We start from the raw sequence: 23238 nt of genomic DNA on the forward strand, positions 1-23238 counted from the left end.
TTTGAGGGGTTTCTTGCATGTACAGCCCATTTCAGATCCCCCACAGCATCTCAGCATCGATGCAGATCATGTTCAGGTTGTGCTTTTGTGTTTAATTCAATTATTTAAAGAATGACAAACATGTTCATTTTGAAGTAGGGACGATAATTACGTCACTTTTATTTATCAGCATTGCTCAAATTCAGTGCATCCAAACTTTACTGATTCACATGACTGTATGAGTGAATTTGGTAATGATAATTCTCATACTTACTGAAGATTATTGTGTTTTTGTACCTTTTAGTGTCTCATACTGTTGTTTTATATCTGTACTTACTGTACTTCATACGTTTTATTGCTGTGTTTATCTCCCTCGGAATGGTTGCAGTTTTTGATATGTAGCTGTGTTTTGCACTGTATATGTTTTTGAATGATGATGTTTGGATCATTTATACTTAATTAAATTTAATCAGATTTTCTGCTGATGGAATTTTAAAAATCCAAATAGCTGGAGTTCAGAGAGAAGTCAGAAACCAAACACTGTTCTTATATCTGTATTCCATATCTGTATTCATCTCAATAAGATATTAAGATTTTTTTATAAACAGAGGAAATTCTGTTCATTTACTGTATCAATGTTTATTTGTATAGATGTGTATTTGTATATGTTAAAGTGTTTATAGTGCCAAAAACACACTTACTGCCTAGATAGATGTAAACAGTTCATAGGGCTGCCTATGATGAGTACTGTATCATTATTATTATTATTATTATTATTATCTGTGCATTAAAACTTGCAGAAATGAGACATGCTTATATTTGCTGTCTGTTTTAACTTCCTTTTATTTAATAAATCAACAGAACGTAAGAATGTAATAATGTAATGGTGTAATTTGGCCAGGGGTGCCCAAACTTTTACACAGCTTTTAATTCTATAGCATATTCTATTTTGGTTGGAGAATCCTGAATTATTTAATTGCAGATTCTATTTTGTATCTTTGCTGAAAAGCACACATGATATTCCATCTCTGGTTGTTTGCATGTTATGGGAAAGAAAGATTATGAGGTTCTTTACGGAACCAAAAGTGGATCTTTTATGTTTTTCCACTGTGATGTTGGGGGAGCTGAACGCAGCCGACTCAACACCATCATGTTAAATACTAAGTGTTTTTATTTCGTATGTTAGAATTGTTTGGATAAAGTACTTGAAACAGAACATATTACACCATGATATACTGTGATGAGAGAAAATCATACAGACATGCAAACGCTGCTGTCTCTCTTGCTGGATGAACGCTATGCAAATTAGCTCTGCGTCGACCAATCAGATTACTGAACTGAGGCCCCACACCCATGGCCACACCCATAGTCAAGCTACACATGCACCTCTAGCAGGAGATTATAGTGGTTGAAGAAAAATGGGAGTGTGGGATGAAAATATTATGTTATTAAAAGAACATGAGGGCACAGAAATCACCTATAACCACCTGTTTTTGATGTAGCGATACTCTAAAAGGCCTCATTAACATAAACAGTGCATGACTACTGCAGATTTTAAACATACATAAACAAAAACCTCAGATTACAACAAAGCTCGAGTCTTTGATTTGTTTAGAAGTATTTCACTCTATGAAAGCTTTAGCGCAAGTTCTGCCAGGGAGACTCCAAAGCTACGTCATTCATCACTCTGACCAATCACTGCTTCCACCTCTTTAAAATGACTCGACTTCCACACCTGCTTTGCTGCTTTCAGATGCTGATGTTTCGTCGTTCCCCTCCATCCTTCCGCCGCCACCAGTTGGTCCCCACCCGGTTGTGCAGGGAGTAGGCTCCGCCCCCTGCCATCACTATATGGCAGGATCTGCGAGGCTCTACACGTTTGAAGACCTGGGCCGACGACGGGGCCCGCGCCAAAGACTTTAACTTACAAAACTGTTATCTATGGAATTGTTAAATATAATTAAGATTCCTTCACGTTCGTCTCTGGAGTCTTTCTGGTAGAAATACAGTTCCGTTCTTTTGTTTTATTTCTAATATTGTTATAAGCAGTTGCACAATCCTGAATACTGGGGTTGCTGCAGCCCCTGTAGCACCCCTACTGCCACCCCCGACTGCAAAGAGTTCATTAACTCAGAGAAATTTAAATGCAGACCAATCGTAAACCTCGTTAAAGGTTCACAAATATATTATAGTGTATTGTGAGACATTTTGCAACATATAGATATTTTTAACATTTATAAGCATTTACACCATCATAATATTTTAGTATTTTGTTCGTCTTGTGCAGCACAACTGTAAACTCCTATCTGATTCATGTTGGGCAGGAAGCTCAGTGATGTGTGGAGTCCTGCTGAGTTCTGGGTGGAGGACGAATGCAGTCAAAACTCCTACAAATCAGCTGGGCAGCGACATCACACAGGTTCTTCACATCTACAGAACAGAGTTTTTTTGTGCCAGACCAAACACCTCCATCCACACAGCCCCCAACACCAATGGACGACTTCCTTTAAGGCCATTTCACCACACAAAGACCCCTCTATACGCCAACAGACCCCAAACCACAACCACACATATCACACACTGCCGCCCCATTCAGACCCACCCGCTCCACACGACCTGCTCTTCAGCCTCTCTCAGAGCTCAGCCCTCCTCGGCCCAGTGCTTCATTCTCCGACTCTCTGCAGATCAAACGGCCTTTGATTATTTAATTTAATACCTTTGTTTTAATTGAGTTGTTGTTGTTGTTGTTGTTGTTGTGTGTATATTGCTTCTGTGAAGTGACCCTGAGCACCAGGGAGGCGCTATATACATTAACCCTTTAAACTCTGAGGGTCTGTTTGCAGGTTTAGACCATGCTTGTGCCACAAAATGTGCTTTGAGTGATTCCAGCGTAGAACCAGTTATGGTTACCTAAAGAACCATTATTATTAGTTCATTCCAGGGTAGGAATTAGAGACAGACTTGAGGGACATGGACAAGATGGGGGAAGGGAGGGGGGGGCATGCGAAGTTATTCAATCACATAGTTTCATAGCATATACTGAATAATTCATAGTAACCAATAATAATAATAATAATAATAATAATAATGACAATAATAATAATGATAATCATTTTATTTTTTGTTATTATTATTATTAGTACTAGTATTGTTGTTGTTTTTGTTGTTATTGTTTTGTTATTTTTTATTTTTCATGGAAACTAAAATAGTTGTTGTTGTTATTTGGTCACTGACTCACATCACAAGTGTCCAGACTCTTCCGACCTTTATTCCCGAAAGGGGTCACTCAGTCCCTCTAGCGGCTGGGTGGGTCTCACTCCTGTCCAGCTGCTGAGTCAGCGGCTGTGTTACGATGAAAAGGAGCTGGAGGATTGAGCTGAAAGCTGGAGGTAAAGAGGTCACTGACGTCCACCCAACAAGGCACTTTCACTCTTATAGCTCTCCGTTTTTCTGGTGGACAGCTGGAGACTGTAGCCCATGTGCAATTTGTGTTGGTCTAGTCCTTCATCAGTGGTCAGTTTCTGACCACAGAACGGCTCTCGGCTGAATATTTTCGGTCACTGAGTCACTTTCAGCCTTGCAGTGATGCTGATGTCCAGCAGCAGCGCTGTCCCAGCATAGACCAGCACCACGCCCACTACCACACCACTGCTATGTCAGGGTCACTGCTGTACCAAGAATCTTCCACCCAAACAGTTTCTGGCACACTGTTGTCAGAAATGATGTGAGAAATGATGAATGGGTTTGAGGGCAGCTGATCAATCGTGCCCAGCAGATGACCTTCAGTCTGGAACTGCACATCTACAGTGGACAGATAAGGTGGACGGAGCTCAGAAATTAGTTTCACATTGATGGAGCTGATGATAGATTTGCTGAGTGGAACTGAAGGACAGGATTAGAAAAAGTCTCCAAAAGAGCAAAACTCCTCTGAACATCAGACGGCTTTGATGTGCGTCAGTGGTAGATGATGAAAGCCTGATTGATGAGTAATGAATCAGTCAGATGATGTAAAGGTGTCAGAGCTTTTTTGGAGGCAGAACAAAGTGATCAGCAGTCTTACACTCCATTTATCAAATCAGTCGCTTTTTTCATCACCTGAAGGAGCATCATCTCTTCACTGTTTCCACCATGATGTGGTGGAGGCTTTGGGGATTTTCAGCACATGATCTCATGAAGATCTCATAACATGAGTCTGAACACATGACTCATGTGGACGGCTGGACAATGAATTTAAAGTGACACTTCATTTACATAATTTTCACATATACTCAGCTGACTTGTTTACATGGTGTCAAACACAACACCATGTGCCACACTACAATTCCCAGCATGCACTGCAACATAACGTGATCCAACAAGCTTGCTACAAGCTTGAAATCGAAACAATAGATAAACCCTTTTCAAAAATGGTGCTGCATGGAACCATCTACACCACATTCTCCATCAGTCTGAAGAACCAATTCACCATGCAAAGAACCCTTTAATCATGCAAAGACTTTAGGTGTTCATAGTTCTAAATAGAATCTTTTTCTTTACTAAAGAACCCCTGAAGAACCATCTTTTTCAAGAGTGCAGCCAAATGATTTCTCCTAGATACACTAACCTCCACTGTCTCACCTGCAGCCCAACAAAAAATAACACAATCAACAGTTACCACGTTTAGACTAACGAAACAACAATAACAACAACAACTGTCTCTTTCACAGACGGGGGCGGAGCTTGCAGTGTATTTCAGATTACCTAACAGTTCCGCATAGTTTGAGGTGTGTGAAGGTTTTAGGAATGCAGATGATTGATGCTGATTGGTGTACATCAGCTTCCACTTCATGTTAGCATGTGGCTGATTGGCTAAATTTTGCGGTGGGTAAGGGGAGACTGTATTTCTGTAGGTTTAAATCTTATAGTTATCACTGCTGTCATGATGCTGAAAAGGGCTCAGCCAGCCTGACTGAGACACGCAGCACAGAGTTTATTAGTGCTGGAGAGAGAGTCATTATACAGACTCTAAACAAAGAAAGAAAGAAAGAAAGGAAAAAAGAAAGTGGAAGGAGTAAACAAGTCTATTTCACAGCAGTGATGGAGGGATGAGGATGCTTAACTCAGAAAAGTGCAGCCAATCAACTCTGAATAAAAAGGTGCTGAATAACTGAATGAAAGAAAGAAAAGTGGACGTTCTTCTCTCTCCTGTCTGTGTGTGAGGCTCTCTGTGGTTTCTCCCTCTTTCTCTCCCCTTTCCCTCGCTTGCTCTTTCTCTTTCTCCCCTTTCTTGCTTTCTCTCTCTCCCGCTCTCTCTCTCTCTCTCTCTCCCGCTCTCTCTCTCTCTCTGCTCCGCTTCAGTAATAATAACTTCAGTGATTCTCTGAGTTTCAGATTAACTCTTATCCTGCATATACTAACCTACAGTCTCTCTCTCTCTCTCTCTCTCTCTCTCTCTCTCTCTGGTCCCTCCCCTACAGCTCAGTCTTTGTTAGGAGTGAAAACCCTGTTTTTTTTTCCTTCTTCTTCTCTCTCTGGTGTGTGTGTGCAGTGTGTGTGCAGTGTGTGTGCAGTGTGTTGGAGGGGGAATGAGGATCAGCGCAGTGTTTCCAGACCGGACTGAGGACTCACACAGACGCAGCACAGCGGCCTCACAGCCTGCAGGTACGGCCGAGGAGTGAATGAGTGACTGAGTGAGTGAATGAATGAGTGAGTGAGTGAGTGAATGAATGGGTGAGTGCGTGAATGAATGAACGAATGAGTGCATTGTTGAGTGCATGGAAAACTGAGTGAGTGAATGAACTTCACATCAGCTGATGTGCAGCATTTCTGATGGTCCATCTGCATGAACTGCTCTGACGCTGTGAAGTTTCATTAGAAACAACAGACCTTAAACTGCAGCTCAGTGAGCAGCAGAGCAGCGTCTACAGCAGTGATGCTCAAACTGCTGAAACAAACTGCTTCTGGAGTTCAGTTCTCTAAACTAGGCTTCTCACTGTTAGCACTGCTGGTGTTGGTGCAGAGAAGAAGAGAAGGAGGAGACGGTCTGTAAATCGTGGCTTTTACTCAAGATTGATTTTCCTGTTTTTTTTCCAAAACTGTGAAAACTGACCACTTTAATCAAACCAGCCACCCACACTGACAGTGACCGACAGATTCAGTCTGGAGAATCATTTTCTGCTCTGAGTTGTTCGTGGATCAGGACTGCAGTTCAGTCTGCCTTTCAGTAAGAACACTGACAGATAGTTGGTCACTCATCATCATTGTGTTGCTGTATCCAGTAATGAGGAGCTCTGGGTGAGATTTAGAGAGGAGCTGCTTTATGAAAGTGCTCCATAGACCAGCTAGTGAATGAGAAAGTTCTGCTCTTCTGTAAACAAAAACATGAATTAAAGTAAATCATTCTTGAAGAAAGACCTTACAAAGGGGGAGTGATGCCAAAGAGGAAGAACCTCTGGTTCTACAAAGAGCCTCAAAACCATTTCTGTAAAGGTATGTGTGAAGAACTTTTTTAAAGCTTAAAGGACCCCCACATGATGTAAAGGTTCTATACCTAGAAGCGCACATCCAAATCAAGAACCATTGTGAACCTTTGTTCTGAAGAATGTTGATTGCTCTGGCTGATTGGTTCTTGGTTCTGTGTTTCTTTCTAGAGCTCTTAGGAAGTTTTTCCTTGAGTCCCGCTTCCTCTCAGCATTTGTTCCTTATGTTCCTAGAAGTTTCTCCTTCTGAGACTTGGTTCCTCTCACAATTCGTCCGGTTCTTAGAAGGTTTTCCTTTTGAGTCTTGGTTCCACTCAGTGGTTGTTCCTTATGTTCTTAGAAGTTTCACCCTTTGAGCTTTGGTTCCTCAGTGTTTTTCCTTTGGTGTCTTGGTTTCTCTCAGCATTTGTTATTTAGAATTCTCTCCTTTGGGCTTTGGTTCCTCTCACTGGTTCTTCCTCATGCTCTTAAGGAACTCTCCTTTTAGGGTCCTGGTTCCTCTAGTCTTTCCTTCTCCTGCTGTTATGGAGTTTTTCCAGACACTGCTGCTCCAGTTTGCTCATTTTTGAAACAAAGCTGCTTTGGGACAGTGACTGTTGTACAAAGTGCCATATAAGCTAAAATAAACCGAGCTGAACTGATCGGGGGGTTTGGGGGTGAAGGATTCTCGGGTCTGTAATATTGTACTAATGGAAAAGTTCTGTCATGCTGCAGTGGAAAGTCCTGCTGCTGAACCCAAAACCCTCTTTCATTTTGATTTTTCTGATTTTTGCCAGATTTTTTTCTCTGCGTTGGCTGTTTGGTCATTTGGGATGATGTTTGGAAACTGACCCATGATGACCAGAGGGCTGATTTACAGGCAGTGGCTTGTAAGGACATTGTTAAGGATGTGAATGTTAAATTGATGCTGTGGAGTTCAGAAGCTCTGGCTGGCTGCAAACTCAGGCTTGACTGATTAGAAAGTAGTGTGACCGATACAGATACAGATTTTGAGAAGCATAACGACTCATAAAATCATTTTACATGGTCTAAAATTAAACAGGCCCAATAGTTTTAACAGCGCTTTAGTGTTGGTCTCTACAAAGCAGCATGAGCTGTGGATGAAGACCCTTTAAGGTACATCAGCCAAGAAAATTGCAGTGACAGGAGAGAGAAAGAGAGAGAGAGAGAGAGAGAGAGAGAGAGAGAGAGAGAGAGAGAGAGAGAGAGAAAGGGAGAGAGAGAGAGAAAGGGAGAGAGAAAGGGAGAGAGAGAGAAAGGGAGAGAGTCACTGAGACGTTGAGGAATCTCTTCCTTGTTGAATGAAAACAGAAGAAAAGAAGAAAAGGAGAACAAAGTTGGCCCAAACAGATACAGAGGGAGATGAGTCAGTCCTATGGCTTCATCCAAACAGTGAATCTGTTATGGTGTCTAGACAAACACGATTTTCTTTTTCATATGGATCAGCAGATTAACAGATTAATGCCAGGTGACGGTAAAAAGTCTTTTTGACCTCTATAAAACCTGTCTGCGTCGTCTAATAAGGTCTTCGACAGCTTTATTATTTTTGGGTGCTCAGGCCTAACGCATCTCTTCCTCTCCCACTGTGAGTCAAGTTAAGTCGAGTCAAAGTTTATTTATATAGTGCTTTTTACAAAAGGCGTCGTCACAAAGAACCTTTACAGAAAAATCCAGGTCCAAGCCCCCATGAGCGTCGCCAATAGTGACAGTGGCAAGGAAAAACTCCCTAAGAACAAGAGGACGAAACCTTAAGAGGAACCAAGACTCAAAAGGGGAACCCATCCTCCTCTGGTCGACACCGGATAGCAAAACAATAACAGCAGAGAATGAGATTTGATCATTAGTATAACAGCCCAAGCTGTTGTCTGGTTAGCTAATCGTTCTGGACATTAAGGGTCAACAAAGTTCCAAAAACATAATACAACAAAGCACAACACGTATCAAAATTAGAACATCAGACCGCGAAGTCGATCCCTGGTGTTGTGAGTTCAATCCCCAGAGCGATGCTAGCCAACAGGGATGCCTGTTAGCTGATGTAACAGAATTAGCAGTTAGCGTTCTCCTCCAAGCGTGTTGAGTTGGTAAATAATTAGAAGCAGGCAGAAAAGATTCAGTGGAAGCTTCACGTGACGTCTTCACCCTCCCAGCTTGGTAGCACTGTGGGGATGCAGATCTACCTAGTGGGTGGAAATGGTTCTGACAAAATTAGGAACAAAAAATGAGTACAATAAGTAGAGTGGCTACCACTGATTAGGCAGGGCTAACAACGCTGACTTAACTTGCGCTAGGCTGCAATTTCCCAAAGTTTCAGTATGCTACATCACTGGCTCTGCAGTTCAGTGTCCTAGAACTGTCAAAATAACAACATATCATATTACCACCCCCTAGTGGTGATTACTGGATCTGTAAACTTCCATGCTGGAGCTGCTAACACACTAACGCATACATTTGTGTGGTGCTAAATGATGGTCTGACGAAATGAAATGCTCCAATCTAAAGTGACGAATGCTGCAGCTCTGTAAGGATGAGTCTCCTGTGTGTGTATAATTGAGTCAGATTGAGGTGCTGGACTGTTAGAGAAACCAGATACATCCATTACTGACAGAGTCTGCAGGCCGGAGTCCAAGCCGCTGGCTCTGAGAGCTCATACTGCAGCCTCTGAGTCACTTTCCTCCTCAAAGCTCCGCTAACTGCAGCCTAAATCAGTCCCCTGTACGTGTACACGTCTTACATCAGCTCACAGACAGGCTGGAGGACTGCAGACTCTCCTGAAGATCAGGAGAGGACACAGAGAGAAAAACACTATCATAGCAAGTGATCTTAAATGTCATCTCACTGTGAAAGTGTGAGAATATTCCAAAGTGCAGTGTTTATGTTGGGCTGAGGGCCAAAATACAAAATAATTCACAAATAAAGAAGACAGGCGAGTTTCAAACTCCTTAGAGTAACTTTTTGGCGGGTCAGATCAAACGTACCTATGGGCCAACTTTGGCGAGCAGGACACACTTTGGGCAGCCCAGTTTTTACCTATATAAACAATCAGGTGATCATTGATCTCATTGTAGATAGAAATAGTTAGAATAATCTCACAATATGTTCTCGTAAAGAAATATGATTGCCTACATTTAAGATGCTTTGTTTGTGAATATATCACTTTTACCAATGCATGTATAATTAGTGTCATTTCTGGTCAGTGCATATGATCATATATGCACTTTGTATGTATCTGTTTGTATCTGTTGCGGCACATCCCCCCCCCACCCCCCACCTCTATCCTGTTCCTGAAAATCATACCAAATGATGTTGTTAGTGATGGTCCTACGGGGGTCTCTTTTCATTGGTGGAAGGGTAGAGGGGGCTGATAAACTGTGCAGTAATAGATACAGTCAGTAACTGTAAACCCATGAAGTGCATCTATAGGGTAGGTGTTTCTAAACTGGCCAGTGAGTGTAGATACTAAATACAAGGATCTAATGAATTTGCAGTTTTGTTTCTGAGGAAAACAACACTGAGCTAAAGATATGAGAAGCTTGTGCATCTCAGACTTTTGATGGTGCAGCTAAAGCAATGATCACTGTTTTCCTGAGCACGGCCGTATAATTTGCGACTCGGTCTCATTTGGTTATTATTTGTCTCCCTCTAGTGGCCACAACAGGCACCACACTAACTCTGGCCTTCAACTGCTGAGAGGTTTGAGCTACATAAGAGTGATTATTGGAATGATAAGACAAGTTCAAGCTGTGTGTGTCAAACAATAACTCACAGATTCTTGTCCTTTAATATGTGGCCACTTATTAATATATTCTTCTAGAAAACTGAATCAGTGTGACGTCATATTTTTGTAAGTCTTAACCTGTAGCTGTGTGTGAGGTTTCTCTCCTTTTATATTTTTTGTCTTATGAACATGTTTTATGATCAGGTATTATTCTCTATTCTCTCTATATATAAACCATTAAATGCTTCTATTGGTTCCTAATTTTTTTTCTTGATGGGTTGATATCACGATGTAAAGGATCCTAATGGTTTTATAGGCGACCTGTAACTGATTCCAGAGGTTTTCTACCGGAATCTAGTGGTCTCTAAGGGTAACTAAGCCAATCCCCCTTTAGAAAGAAAAACCATCAGGATCTAATGGTCTGTTTTCGAGAGTGATGTAGTTCATGAGCCAAAAAGTAATGGAAGCCAATTAGCATTGAGCTGTTTACATCCCATAATCATCACATACTTCCCTCAGACTGGGTTGAGTTGTCATGTAATCTCAGAAGGACCTGCTTATGTGGTTTCTGACACCGTATGACCTTCTGTCCTCTATAATAACGGACACGTTTGTTGCACAAAGCTAGTCTTTGTTTCATAGGTAATAATAGGCTATCCAGCTAAAACAACAGCACAGACTAAACTGGTCTAAGCTGGTGTATTCTGGCCTAGTGCTGGGCTGGTGCTGGTTTAGCTGGTCAACCTGCATGGTCACGCTGGTTGACCAGCATACCAGCATCCAAAACACAACATATGCTAGTTTTGCTGGTGATCAGCGTGTTAACTTCCAGCACTACTGACACATCAGGTGTTCCACAAGGAGGGGTCATCTCACCTTATCTCACCTTACCTGTTTTTACTTCATAGGTCCACAAGGTCAGTTTTGTTTGAGGATACACTTAATATGGGCTGTGCTGACGACACAGGGTTGCCTGGTGCCATGAAAATGTCCGATTTTGGCAGTGACACCTCAGTGGAAAGTGAAGTTAAGCAGCTGCAACAAATAATATGGTCCTCTAAGGCCAGAAGTCGGTTGAGATGAGTGTGTGTTTCTCTAAAGATCCTCCCCAACTCCCTGCTTTAATCACTGGTGGACAGGCTGTTCCTGCTGTAACTAAGACAAAATATCTGGGCTTTTATCTGGACAATCAACCCAGAGGAGATTCTCATATCAGAGGCAGTGAAAAAGGCGTCTAAGCGGTTGCATTTTTTTCTTGGCAAGAAATGTTGAAGATCTTGTTGATGTGTGTAACACTATCAGGCCCTACCCAGAGTTGCTGCTGATGGGCTGCACAGAAAAACAGCGAGCAGCTCCGGAGGGATCAGAAAAGAGGCATCAGAATCGTGACATGGTTTCATAAGACTCCTCTACATCTTCCAGATCCACAGAAACGGTGGAGCAGACCACCATAAAACTGATAAAAGACATGCAACAGCCCAGTCCTCCTTTACAGGACCTCCTTCCACTCAGTAAGGGAGAGAGAACCGGGCGTCTCCTGTGGAATAAATTCCAGCTGTCGCTTGTGCAAACAGAAACCAACAGACTAAGAAACTCCACTATTCCATGGGGCCTCAGGCTGTTGAATTCATTGTAGTGTGGTGTTTTTGTATCTGTGTATATATTTTTGTATATTTATTATTTTAAATGGTGTGTAGTGTATTTTTTGTGTTGTGCAAAATTCAATCTTTGGATTGCAAGTCAGAATGTTTTGTAAATAAACTAAACTAAACTAAACTAAACATTTCGCTGCTGTCGGAACAAAATCTCCATTTTTGTGATTTTTCAGTTTTTACATAGTTTGAAAATCTCACTTACTCTTTACATTACAATTTCATGATGAATGGACCAAAACAAACGGCCCAAAATGACTGGGGAAATCGTCTGGTTCCATTGACTTACATTAAACGTAAAGAAGGTTTTTAGTAAGTGTTAGTAAGTCACCATTTTGGAGATGAGGTTTTGTGGCTAGTTTTGCTGGTGACCAGAAATACTGGCCTATTCAGGGACACAGTGTCTGAAAACACCTGAGTACGTTTATCTGAACTGAACACCTCAACACAGGTGCGGCAGGTGTGATGATTTAGGTGTGCAGTTTGTTTGGCTTCCACAGCTTATTAGCTGCATTAGCATCACAGCTCCAGTGCAAAACTTGAAAAGCAGATTCAGACACCAAACACGTCTCTGCTGATTGACCACATCAGAGATTTTCTAACATGTATGTCTTCCTTCTGTGTTGCCTGTCAGGTGCAGGGCTGTGTGCGTGATGGCGTCCGAACCCCTTAGCGTCCTGCTCTCTGCGTCCGTGCTGACCCTGCTGTTAGCTGCAGGTGTGGTCAGTACAGGTGAGGATGAGTACACCTGGCCAGAGCAGGAGCTTCCTCTCCTGCGCTTTAAGCGGACCATCCGACTGGGCAGCTCCAGCTTCACGGCCGAGGGGCAGACCGAGCTGCATGGGATGTGTGGGATCGAGTGCCAGCAGAGGCTTCCAAACCCCAGCCTGGAGGACCTGGAGCACATGCTGTCCTACGAAACCATGTACGCTAACGGCACACGAACGCTAACCCCGGTTAGCCTGCAGGACGGGACTGAGCTCAGCAGCGCAGCTGCTAATTCCTCCTCGTCCAGTTTGCGGCACAAGAGGGAGGTTTATGGCCCAGATACTCGCTTCACCATCGCCGACAAGCAGTACTCACTCAAATACCCGTTTTCCACTTCGGTCAAAATCTCCACCGGCTGCTCCGGAGTGCTGGTTTCCCCCAGACACGTGCTAACAGCTGCCCACTGCATCCACGACGGCTTAGACTACCTGAAGGGGGCGCAAAAGCTGAGTGTGGGAATCCTTCGTAAGGGAAGGAAGGGCAAAGGTCGAGGGAAAGGAGGAGGGAAGAGGAGGCGAGGGAAGGAGGGAGAGGAGGAGAAGGAGGGAGAGGAGGAGAAGGAGGAAGAGGAGGGAAAAGGAGGGAAGAAGAAAGAGGAGCGCAAAAAGGCAAAAGGTCGAAAGAGCCGCAGCAAACGCAGCGTAAAGGCCGAAGGAACGTCCTTCCGCTGGACGCGGGTCAAACAGACGCAGGTGCTTCTTTAAGCTTTCAGATTTGCTAACTGTAAAAAGATTTAGGAAAATGATTTGAAGCCCTTTTGATGTAGTACGTAAACACAAAGTTTCAAAACATACCGTTTGTTCTCCGGTCCGTGTGGAGCGTGCACGACTGAGCAGAACAGCCTGTTTTGAATTCATTACGGTTGTGATGTCACAACAATGGTAACATCAAAAACAGTCTGTTTAATCCTCATGAATAAAATGTTGAAAATAGTAAAAATAAATTATGACAAACATCACAACCAATACAAATGGATACAAATGGGCCCTTTAATCATATATAAACATGCAGTAATGTGCAAAAATCAGAGACCAGACTTCACTTATTAACTTCCACTCAAGTTCCAGGATTATTCAGCCTCAGGATAAAAAGCAGAAATCATATTTAACAGAAAATCACTGAAGCCTGAACAGCTGATATAATATTATAATATTTTTATTACACATCCTTTCAGACTCAGCGTTAAAAGCTTTCAGTTTTATCCGGTGGGGACAGTTTTGGTGTCTGCCAGGTCTTCCAGTTGTTAGGAGTCGCATTTTCTCTGTGTTGTAATTATTTTTGAACTCTAGTTTTAAGAACTTCTGTTTTTATTCGCTTATTTTTCTCGGACTCTCTCTTTAGTTATGTAAGTGCATCTAATCTGCCCAAAAATATCTCCAGAAAAAATAATAACTTTTTAGTTTTGACTGTAAATTAAATGAATGAAGGGTCTCTGACTTTTGCACAGAACTGTAAGTAATTTCCGACTTTTAAACCGTGTAAATAAGAGTGAACTTTATTAATTTCTTCTTCTTATTATTATTATTAGGTGCCTAAGGGTTGGTTCAAAGGCGTGTCAGAGGGCGCTGCAGCAGATTATGATTATGCCGTGTTGGAGCTGAAGAGGGCGCAGAAGAGTCGCTACATGGACCTGGGCATCGTCCCTTCAATCAAAAAACTCCCGGCTGGCCGCGTCCACTTCTCGGGCTTCGATGATGACCGGCCAGGTAACCTGGTGTACCGTTTCTGCTCCGTGTCTGACGAGTCCAGTGACCTGCTGTATCAGTACTGCGACGCCAAGCCCGGCTCCAGTGGTGCCGGAGTGTACGTGCGGCTGAAGGAACCCGGCAGCAAGAGGAAATGGAAGCGGAAGGTCATCGGGGTGTTTTCGGGCCACCAGTGGGTGGACTTGAACGGGCAGCAGCAGGATTACAATGTGGCCGTGCGAATCACACCATTAAAGTTCGCACAGATCTGTCACTGGGTGCACGGAGACTCTGGACAGTGCCAGAACGCCTGAGGCAGTGCTGCTGAGGCCGGTCTGACTGACCACCCCTCTGTCCTCCCCATCTTTTACCCTGGCGGTTCCCAACCCTCATCCTGGAGTACCCCTAGCACAGTTTTGACATATTACAGAGTTGAAATGGACACTTTTTTATTTTAATGTGACACAGATCTGTAGAGCAAGACTTTTTAAAGAAACTCAAAACAACATATAAAGAAGTTTATAAGAACCGGCTTAAATGCAGGGCTTAAAAAAGAGATGTTCTCCACTTTTGGTTCTCTAAAGAACCAGTCTGGTAAATGAGGTGTGCAAGTGAACTGAAGAACCTACACACAGTCATATGCAAAACTTTGAACACCCCTGGCCAAACGGCATTTTGTTGATTTTCCAGGTGAACAAACTTCATTTTTCATGCAAATTTTAGTTCTATTTATTTGCTCAGTTTAGCACAATTTAAAATGTCCCAAAACACAATTCGTTATTTTTTCTTCCAGTTTATTCAGTCCAGCTAATAAACAGCAGCTGTGTTAAATGTGCAGAAGTGTTCTCAAAATCACGAAACGTGATCAGGGGCGCTTAAACTTTTGATCATGGAAAAGTCCTCCACCAATTAAAATAGTTTTCCTAGAAGGCCAAGAACCATTTAGGAACCTTTATTTTGAAGAGCGTAGTGTTATGAAGTTGATATATCTAATGTTTCTCATTTTGAAATCGGTGTTTGCTGATTATAATATTATTTAACTGATTTCTAGACATTGTTTACCTGTTTTGGGTAATTTATTCAGTAAAATTATCTCACTGTACCGACAGATAATTCAGCTGATTTCAAGCTCATTTCTTACAACAAGCAAAATGATCTGCCCGTACTGTGAGATCATTTTAGTTAATAAAATCACTTAAACAAGTAAAAATGTCTATAAATAAAGAAAATAATCTTAAATTAAGCTCAAAACAATCTCAACAGGAGAAATATTAGATTTATATTTAGGATAATTTTACTTGACAAGACACCTTTTTTTTCTGCAGTGTATTTAAGAACCTTTGTAAGAGAATAAAAACTAATTTATCTGAACGTCTGAAAACACTAAGATGATTTTATTTCTGAAAGAGATTTTTAAGAATTGGGCCTCAGTTTTTATTTTATTTATTTTTTTACTGTGTGATCACAAACATTTATCACATCTGAGCCACATTTCTACACTAACTGTCCGAAAGTATCCAGACACCCAGCAGACTGGGCCCCTCTGCAGCCGCCACTACAGACTTTTGGACGTACAGTGTTTGTGGTCCTCGTGCAGGTTAAAGGTCCACCAACTCCAGGGTTTAGCCAATCAGCAGCCACAACTTCATAAAAGCGGAATTTCCAAAACAGCATCACCCAGCAGAGAGGATGGAGAACAGCAAACACACGTCTTTATATTTTACTGGAAGCATCATCGTCACCCAGAGGCCTCTGATCTCATTTAGGACTGGCCTGTTGGTTCCTCACTCCGGCTCTCAGATCAGACGGTCACTGCCTTAAATATTAATTTATTTAATTCTTAAACTAAACCTGGCTATGAAAGGGCTATATGGAAACGCATTACTTGGTAGACTAGTGAGACTAGACGTTAGCGCGAGGGCTCACTGATGCCCCGCGAGAGCTTTAGGATGCAGCTTGGATCTTTACATTTATGCCTTTTCATCTTTCGCATGTGGTCAGTGTCGCTTTACGGAGGGAGTGTCCAGACTGGCCGAGCTCGATTTGGCTCAGTGACCCAGGAAAAATGGAGTTTTTCTGAGTGGTATATAGTTATGGAGGTTTTAATATTTTAATATTTTTAAAACACAGGTGCTCATGTTCTTGGTGCTAATTTAATGTTTAATGTTTAATATTAGACATCTGAAGACCCGTCAGTGTATATTTACATAGTGTACTGTAGAACTGTAAGTATTAAATATGAGGGTGAATTGGCGAATTAATGTACGGCGATGTTTCTCTATTAAATGTACTGAAGGGTATTTAAATGCAGATCCTGGACATCATTTGAGTTCTGTGATTACATTATAGATTTGGCAGATAACAATTGTGAATCAAGATTTCATGTCAATTCATATTGATTGTTCCAAAATTTGTTTAAAGTTTGTTGTTTTTCATCAAATAAATTAAAATTCATACATAATGCTGTGGAAGGGTAAAGTTAAGAAAACTTTTTTGGGTCGTAAACAAGAAACTTGTTGCAGAAACACCTAAAAGTCTCACTGTTTGCTCTTTAAAAAATGCCCTAAATTTGGTTTTGTGACCACACACTGAAGAGACACACTAAATGTCCAACAGTCCAGACACTCTAATTTATTTAATTCATCTACTTTAGGGATCATCTATTCCTAAAACAGGTGCACACACATTTTAATAAATAAAAAGATATAGTTTAATAAAGTTTAATAAAAACACTCCAATATTTAATGATGCTACTGTACTGCAGTGTATTTATAATGGAAAAAAAAATAAGGAAAATCAATTAATCATTTATCATTACCATCACTGGATCTCTACCATCATAAGTGACTGTGTAATGGTAATGGAATATTACACACTTAAAAAAAGATGGTTCTTCAAGGTTCTTTAATAAACAGTTTTATACAGAACCATGAACACTCAAAAACACCTTTTCATGATTAAAGGGTTCTTTTTTCTTTCTTTTTGAAAACGGTTCTATGTAGCACAAAAAAGTTTCTTCTATTGTTACAGGCTTGACACGTAACAATAGCAGATCCTTATTGGTGCTACATAGAACCCTTTTCAAAAAGGTTTTATACAGAACCATGTACACCATGTTCTCCATCAATCTGAAGAGCCATTTTACCATGCAGAGAACCACTTAAGCATGAAAAGGGGGTTTCAGTGTTCATGGTTCTATATAGAACCATTTTCTTTACTACTTTTCTTGACTAGAACCCCTGAGGAACCATTTATTAAGAGTGTAGCATAACAAAAGTACCAGTTTTTGGAGAAATCTAGCTTTAGTGAGGGTCTCTGAGCTGGTTGAGTGTTTTGTTTGATGATATGTGGGCCTGTGGTGGTGGTGAAACATGATATTTTTCTCCGCCCACTGGTGCACAGTGATGTCATGAAAAGTCAGAAGACGTTTTTAGATGCAGACAAAAGTCGTTAGATGGAAGACAAACAAGGCTTATGGTTAAGACTTCTTCAAAAATCTTGTGTTATGGTGACTTCCGCTTATTATGACCAGGAACATCAACTAACATATAAAAAAAATAAAAAAAAATAATTTGAAGTTCACTTTTAAAGGACATTTCTAGCCTTAAGCATGTTGCTTATCTACTCAGCCATGTGCTCCGCATCATATTTCTATTTCTCTAAACCATGATGGAAATGACAGCAGAATTTGGTGCAGCTGAATTTTGCTATAAAAGTTCAAATTCAGCTTGGAACAGAAAAAACACTCAGGTTTTTAAGGTGCAGTGCGGAGCTTCAGTGAGGACAGTAAAAACACAGCAGGACGTTTCATCTTCAGTGCGTTTATTGCATCTCAAAAGGCTTACATGCACCGGGTCAGGGAGTCATAAATCTATGAATAAATTAAATAAATAAATAAATCGATCTGGAAAAATAAACAAAAAGAGACAGATTATCTTCCGCCATTTTCTACCAATCATTTTTCACAACAACCGAAGGTTTACAGTATCCGATACGAGGACGAGCAGAACAGGTCTATGTGGGAGCGAACGATACGGAACTGACTGCACTGGGTTACACGTCATTACCGTAACACTGTTTAACAGTGAGCTCTTCTGGAAACACACACATCTACCATCTCTGAGCAGCCAGGAGGCCAAATAAACCTGATCTAGAGCCCAACTGGAGCGGGATTAGTTTTAGCCTGGGTGTTTGTGAGATACTGTCATTTCTAAAATGGGACCCAATTTTAATCCAGTATGAATCTGCAGTAGCTGTACAGTCTGACGGTAGTAACTGTGGAGCGATTTTAATCCTGCTGATACACACGGCCGTGTGTTGTGCTGTTATTGTTATTGAGTGCTTTCTGTGCTGTAATGTTGACATAAGCATAAAAGATTCAGTCTGTCTGTAGCGACGTACACAGATACTGTGTAAATCAAATCTTGAGAAATTGCACCACCTCCTCGGGGAAAACTAATCCAGCTCCAAGAGGGCTTTATTCACCTACAGATGAAACACACTTTTCCGTTATGTATCTGCTGCGTCTTTGCCAGAAGACAGTGAGAAATTAAACATTATTTCAATATCACACATAACAAACCAGGTGTTGGATCAGTGTTGTGATCAAAGGGGGACGGGACTAAACATTTCTGTCTACATTTATACAAAAATAACACCGACCAGCTTACGTTTAGTATTTAAACAGCACAAGCAATCATGGAAATCAAAACGCCACTGACAGACAGTGGGGAATCGTGGGAAAGTTTAGCATCATCCCTCAAAATCCAGCTAATGTAAATGTAGTTCTTTTATTCGTGGATTCTGAAAATGACTTGCTGTAGTTTCCACCCACTTAAATTCAACCTGGCATCAAACAAAAACAACATATGTTTTAAAAATAAAAATACAGATGAAATATTTTAGGACTCGACGGAACGATTCAGCTAGAAATGCTAGGAAATTCACTTTGAATGGAAGTGAGTAGCCATCATTATTAAAATAGCCTTATTAAAATGATGAGTGGCTATTAGCTCCCACTGGTTTCAGGTACATCAGCAGGTTTACTCAACCTGTTCCTTTAACATCGGACTGACAGACGTCCTTCATCTAAACGTTTCCATTAAAAAGGCAGAACGTGAGGGAGAACCACGATTAACCATCCAAAACAAAGACATGTCATTGAGGGTTTATATAGAATTTAGAAGCCGAGATATGATACTCGTTTATACATATACTGTGTATGTATATTGTATGTATAAGTTATTTTCAGAAACAAATATGTATATAACCAGTGATGGGAGATGACCACGTCATAATTTCATAATCAGATTCACGTCAATAAGCTCATCCACAGATACAGAGTAGAGCATTTTTTTTTTTCATTTTTCCGAGTATATACACAATTACCTTCTGCAGAGGACACGTTACACGCTGCTCCGAAATGGACACAGAACAGAAAGTGTGACCCTGTGACCCCACAGGAAACAGCTGGGGCAGAACAGGAAATCATCAACACACCCACACACACGTCATTCGCACTCAGATGCCAACACTGGAAAAACTCTACATAAATACATACGTCATTTTTTAAATCGCTTTAAGTTTGAATGTTTTTATTTTCCATTAAAACAAATGGTTAGATTACGTTGACATAAGCACACCTTCACTGTTCTTTTGTTCTTTTACATTTTTTCTCTATGTTTCACTTCACAGTTTGTGCTACGACATTACACGGAGCAGGGAGGGGGGCAGGGGTGCGTGTGTTTTCGGGTTGTGGCTAACTGAAGGTGTGTAAACGGTCAGCGGACGCGCCACTCTCACCGGAACCCAGCAGCAAAACACTAAAGAGAGAGAGAGAGAGAGAGAGAGAGAGAGAGAGAGAGAGAGAGAGAGAGAGAGAGAGCACAGAACAGAGAGAATGATTGGAAAAACATTCATTTACAGCTGTTTGGTTTACAAAATCTAATTTATACACTTTGCCCCCAAACGTAGCAGGTGCTGTGCTGAGGTTTGATTCTTTAGCTATGAGGCTAACATAGCTGATAAGTAATGGAAGCTGCTGATGTCCCACCAGTTAGGATGATAAAAACTGTGTGCATAAATCAAACAGAGCAGCTTATGATGTTTCGAACATCGTATGACAGACTGAGCCTGTTTACACGTATCTACTTCATGCATCTGGGGCTGATTACATTAATATCCAATCATAAGAAGCCAAATCTGATTGTTTACTTCAAACAAACAAGCAAAAGAAGAACAAAACAAAAAACAAAACGATGTCTTTTTGTCCAAAACGATGTAGTGGTTTGAGCTTATACAGTGCAGTGTGCGCTGGCTGCTGAACAGACCTCCTCATCACCCTGAGCCCCTGATTGAGATCCGTTCACAGAGTGTATCTATCATGCTGTCAGAAAGACGTACACCACTGTAGTCAGAAGTGAACTGTGGTCTTAAGTGTAAAAGCAGCCAGGACTCATTGGAGACGAATGGGTTACTATTCAGTCGCTTAGACCAGTTCAGAAACACATCTTCACATCTAAGTCTAAAGCCCAATCTCATTTCCACCCCTTGTTTTTGAGTGTCGCCCCTTGGAACTGAGTTACAGGGTAGTGGTTGAAATCATCTCTACGAAATGGAGCAACCCTCAAATAAAAACAGCATTACCTCATTAACAGCCTCTAGCGCTGCTCTGTAGGTCTGCAGTCTGCAGGTAAAGTTCAGCTCCTCACTGCTGGGCTTTAGTTACATTTAGAGCATCACAGGAAAAGCAGCACAGATGCAAATAGGCTTTTTATCCCGTCTAACTGGCCTTTATTTAGAGTCCAAGCATAAATATTTTCTTACGGACAAAATTCAGGTTTAAAGATGGCTGCTACTGTGTTTAACTCACATGCTTGAAGGGAAAATGAGTTTAAACTGAATTTTATTGTTGAACTACTACTTTAAATGGCAGCAGTAGGTCGCCAGATCTCCTGGAGATCTACTATAAACCCACACATAAAACACCAGCTCCAGCTGTCCTGGAGACCAGCATGGTGGACCAAACTGTGTAGGACAGTGGGAATCCAGCAGGCTCACTGATGAACTGCGTTACTGTAGCATTTCCAAACACAGAGCAGTAGAAGATACCTGGGAGATTACAAGAAGTCCTTAATGTTGAGGTCAGCCAGAGGGTCTTTAGTCGGAGGCTTCTTAGGGCTCTGCGCTGCTGGGCCTGGAGACAGCTAGAGGAAAAAACAGCCATGTGTTATTTGAACATTACAAGAAACAATCTGAGTTTTTGATCTCTATGTAGTCAAAGGGAAACAGGACGGAACACTTTTGTCTCCAGTTTCACAAAAACAAAACCTGCAAGCTTAGACAAACAGCACAAACAGGAATTACTGAGGCTTTTACAGCCATTCCTGAAGATTTTTAAGAAAGAAAAATTCAAGAAGAAAATTCAGGAACATGGTGGTGTCAGCAGAGGAGCGAACGGCGGCAGAGGGGACACTTTTAAATATAAGTATTGGGTTTAAACGGAGTCGAATAGCGAATGATACAGATGTTAAATAAAGGCCAATGTGGTCTGAAGCTAAACTTATGCAAACGTGTAATAAATAATAAAAAAAAAAAACAACTTCATCTTTACAGAACTTTAAAAGAAAATGACAGGAGCGGTGTTTCGTGACGCAGCCGTGAGGGCGGTAACCGTGGTGCTGTGACGCAAACAGGAAATCCGCCATAGAGCAGACTGTCTCACTTCAGTACAGCCTTCACGGGTCAACACCGCCTTCATAGACCGCGTCCCTCGAAGGATGCAGCCCCTGAATTAGGACACACCTCATATCTCGCTTTAGTCACTGCTCCTTTTGAATCAGCAGTCAGTTGTGCAGCCTTTAAGACTGAAGTTCCTGCCATTCGTGCTCCAAAGCCACTAATGCTGTTTATATTATGACTGTCAACAACAAAGATGTTCTTTTGTTTTCAATGGAAAGTGAAGAAAAAACTGCCACCATCAGCACCAATGACGGCGAACAGTACTGGTCAAAGGAAAGTTCAATTTCCCCAACTTCTGCTATCAGTCGCAGCAGTGGAACAAACTGAATGTTGATTTTTCGGGATCCACAAACGCCTTCAGCCTCTTCTTACCCTAAGTAAATAACCAGCACTGTTAAAGGGCTCTGATCCATTTTAGCCACAGAAGCTGCCACCACTGCATGTTTCCATGGCTGCTTGCTGCAGTCGTGCTCTGCTATGAGGCACAGAACGACACGCTTTAAATGAAACAAACGCTGCATTAGATCGTTTTTTTCTCCTGCTATCCTGCACCAAAATCGAGGAAAACTGGTCCTTCTCAGCATTTTAATACATGCCACAGTTGTGCAGCACACCTGTCTGTAAACATCTGCACTCGTTATATTAAATTTATTCAGGTTTTTCCTTTAACCTCTGACCCGTCTGCAGCTCGTTTGTTAGCGGCCTGTTCTGAACAGTTTCGATCCTTTTAGTGTTTTTTCTGTGTGTGTGTGTGTGTGTGTGTGTGTGGAGATGTTTACTGGGGCTCCAGGTGCTCCAGGCGCTCCTGCAAAAGGCGGCCTCATCATAGGCTGACCCATCATCATCGGCTGGGGCATCATGGGAGCTCCAGCACCAGCAGCTGGGGGCTAAATAGAGAGCAAGAAAGAGACAGAGATGGACACTTGTACATGAGATCAGACGATGAACAGTAACTTGAGTCCTAGAAATCAGACTCTGTTCTCCCTCACCAGGCTGAATCCAGGCTGTGTCCCAATGGTAGATGGCATGGCTCCAGCAGGGGGCGCTCCAGCTGCAGCTCCAGGCTAAAAACACACAACAGAACTGAGATGACCTTCAAACCATGCTTGGAACAGTCACGGTAAAATGGCAATGCAAGTTATGAGCTCACAAATGCTCTATTGACTGAATGGGCACAAATTCCCATAGACACACTCCAAAGTCTGTGGAAAGCTTCCCAAAGAGTGGAGGCAATAATAGCC

The 23238-nt window shown here is 41.7% G+C and overlaps 2 protein-coding genes across 2 annotated transcripts in view; one reads left to right on the forward strand and one right to left on the reverse strand.

Annotated features, from left to right (window-relative positions):
• Positions 1 to 5478: 5478 nt before the first annotated feature.
• On the forward strand, positions 5479 to 14740 carry prss35 (serine protease 35). Its single transcript, XM_036556661.1, has 3 exons — positions 5479 to 5619; positions 12439 to 13264; positions 14101 to 14740. The coding sequence occupies exons 2-3, from the start codon at positions 12458 to 12460 to the stop codon at positions 14569 to 14571; spliced, it is 1278 nt and encodes a 425-aa protein (XP_036412554.1). The 5' UTR covers positions 5479 to 5619; positions 12439 to 12457; the 3' UTR covers positions 14572 to 14740.
• A 3318-nt stretch (positions 14741 to 18058) lies between these two features.
• Positions 18059 to 23238, reverse strand: part of snap91a (synaptosome associated protein 91a) — a 71261-nt gene continuing 66081 nt past the window's right edge. Inside the window, exons 26-29 of the mRNA XM_036556234.1 lie at positions 22987 to 23061; positions 22777 to 22884; positions 21368 to 21462; positions 18059 to 20079 (exon numbers count right to left, since the gene is read on the reverse strand). Of these exons, the coding sequence (XP_036412127.1) occupies positions 21376 to 21462; positions 22777 to 22884; positions 22987 to 23061 (270 nt within the window). The 3' untranslated portion in view covers positions 18059 to 20079; positions 21368 to 21375. The remainder of the gene's footprint in view (positions 20080 to 21367; positions 21463 to 22776; positions 22885 to 22986; positions 23062 to 23238) is intronic.

Source organism: Colossoma macropomum, unplaced genomic scaffold (assembly GCF_904425465.1).
Source record: "Colossoma macropomum unplaced genomic scaffold, Colossoma_macropomum, whole genome shotgun sequence".
NCBI classification, from domain to species: domain Eukaryota; kingdom Metazoa; phylum Chordata; class Actinopteri; order Characiformes; family Serrasalmidae; genus Colossoma; species Colossoma macropomum.

Bases quoted from the DNA above. Each gene is read 5' to 3' on its own strand.
- prss35 (XM_036556661.1), top strand. From the start codon at position 12,458: ATGGCGTCCGAACCCCTTAGCGTCCTGCTCTCTGCGTCCGTGCTGACC. The intron at 13,265-14,100 runs GTGCTTCTTTAA...TATTATTATTAG, and splicing joins CGCGGGTCAAACAGACGCAG to GTGCCTAAGGGTTGGTTCAA.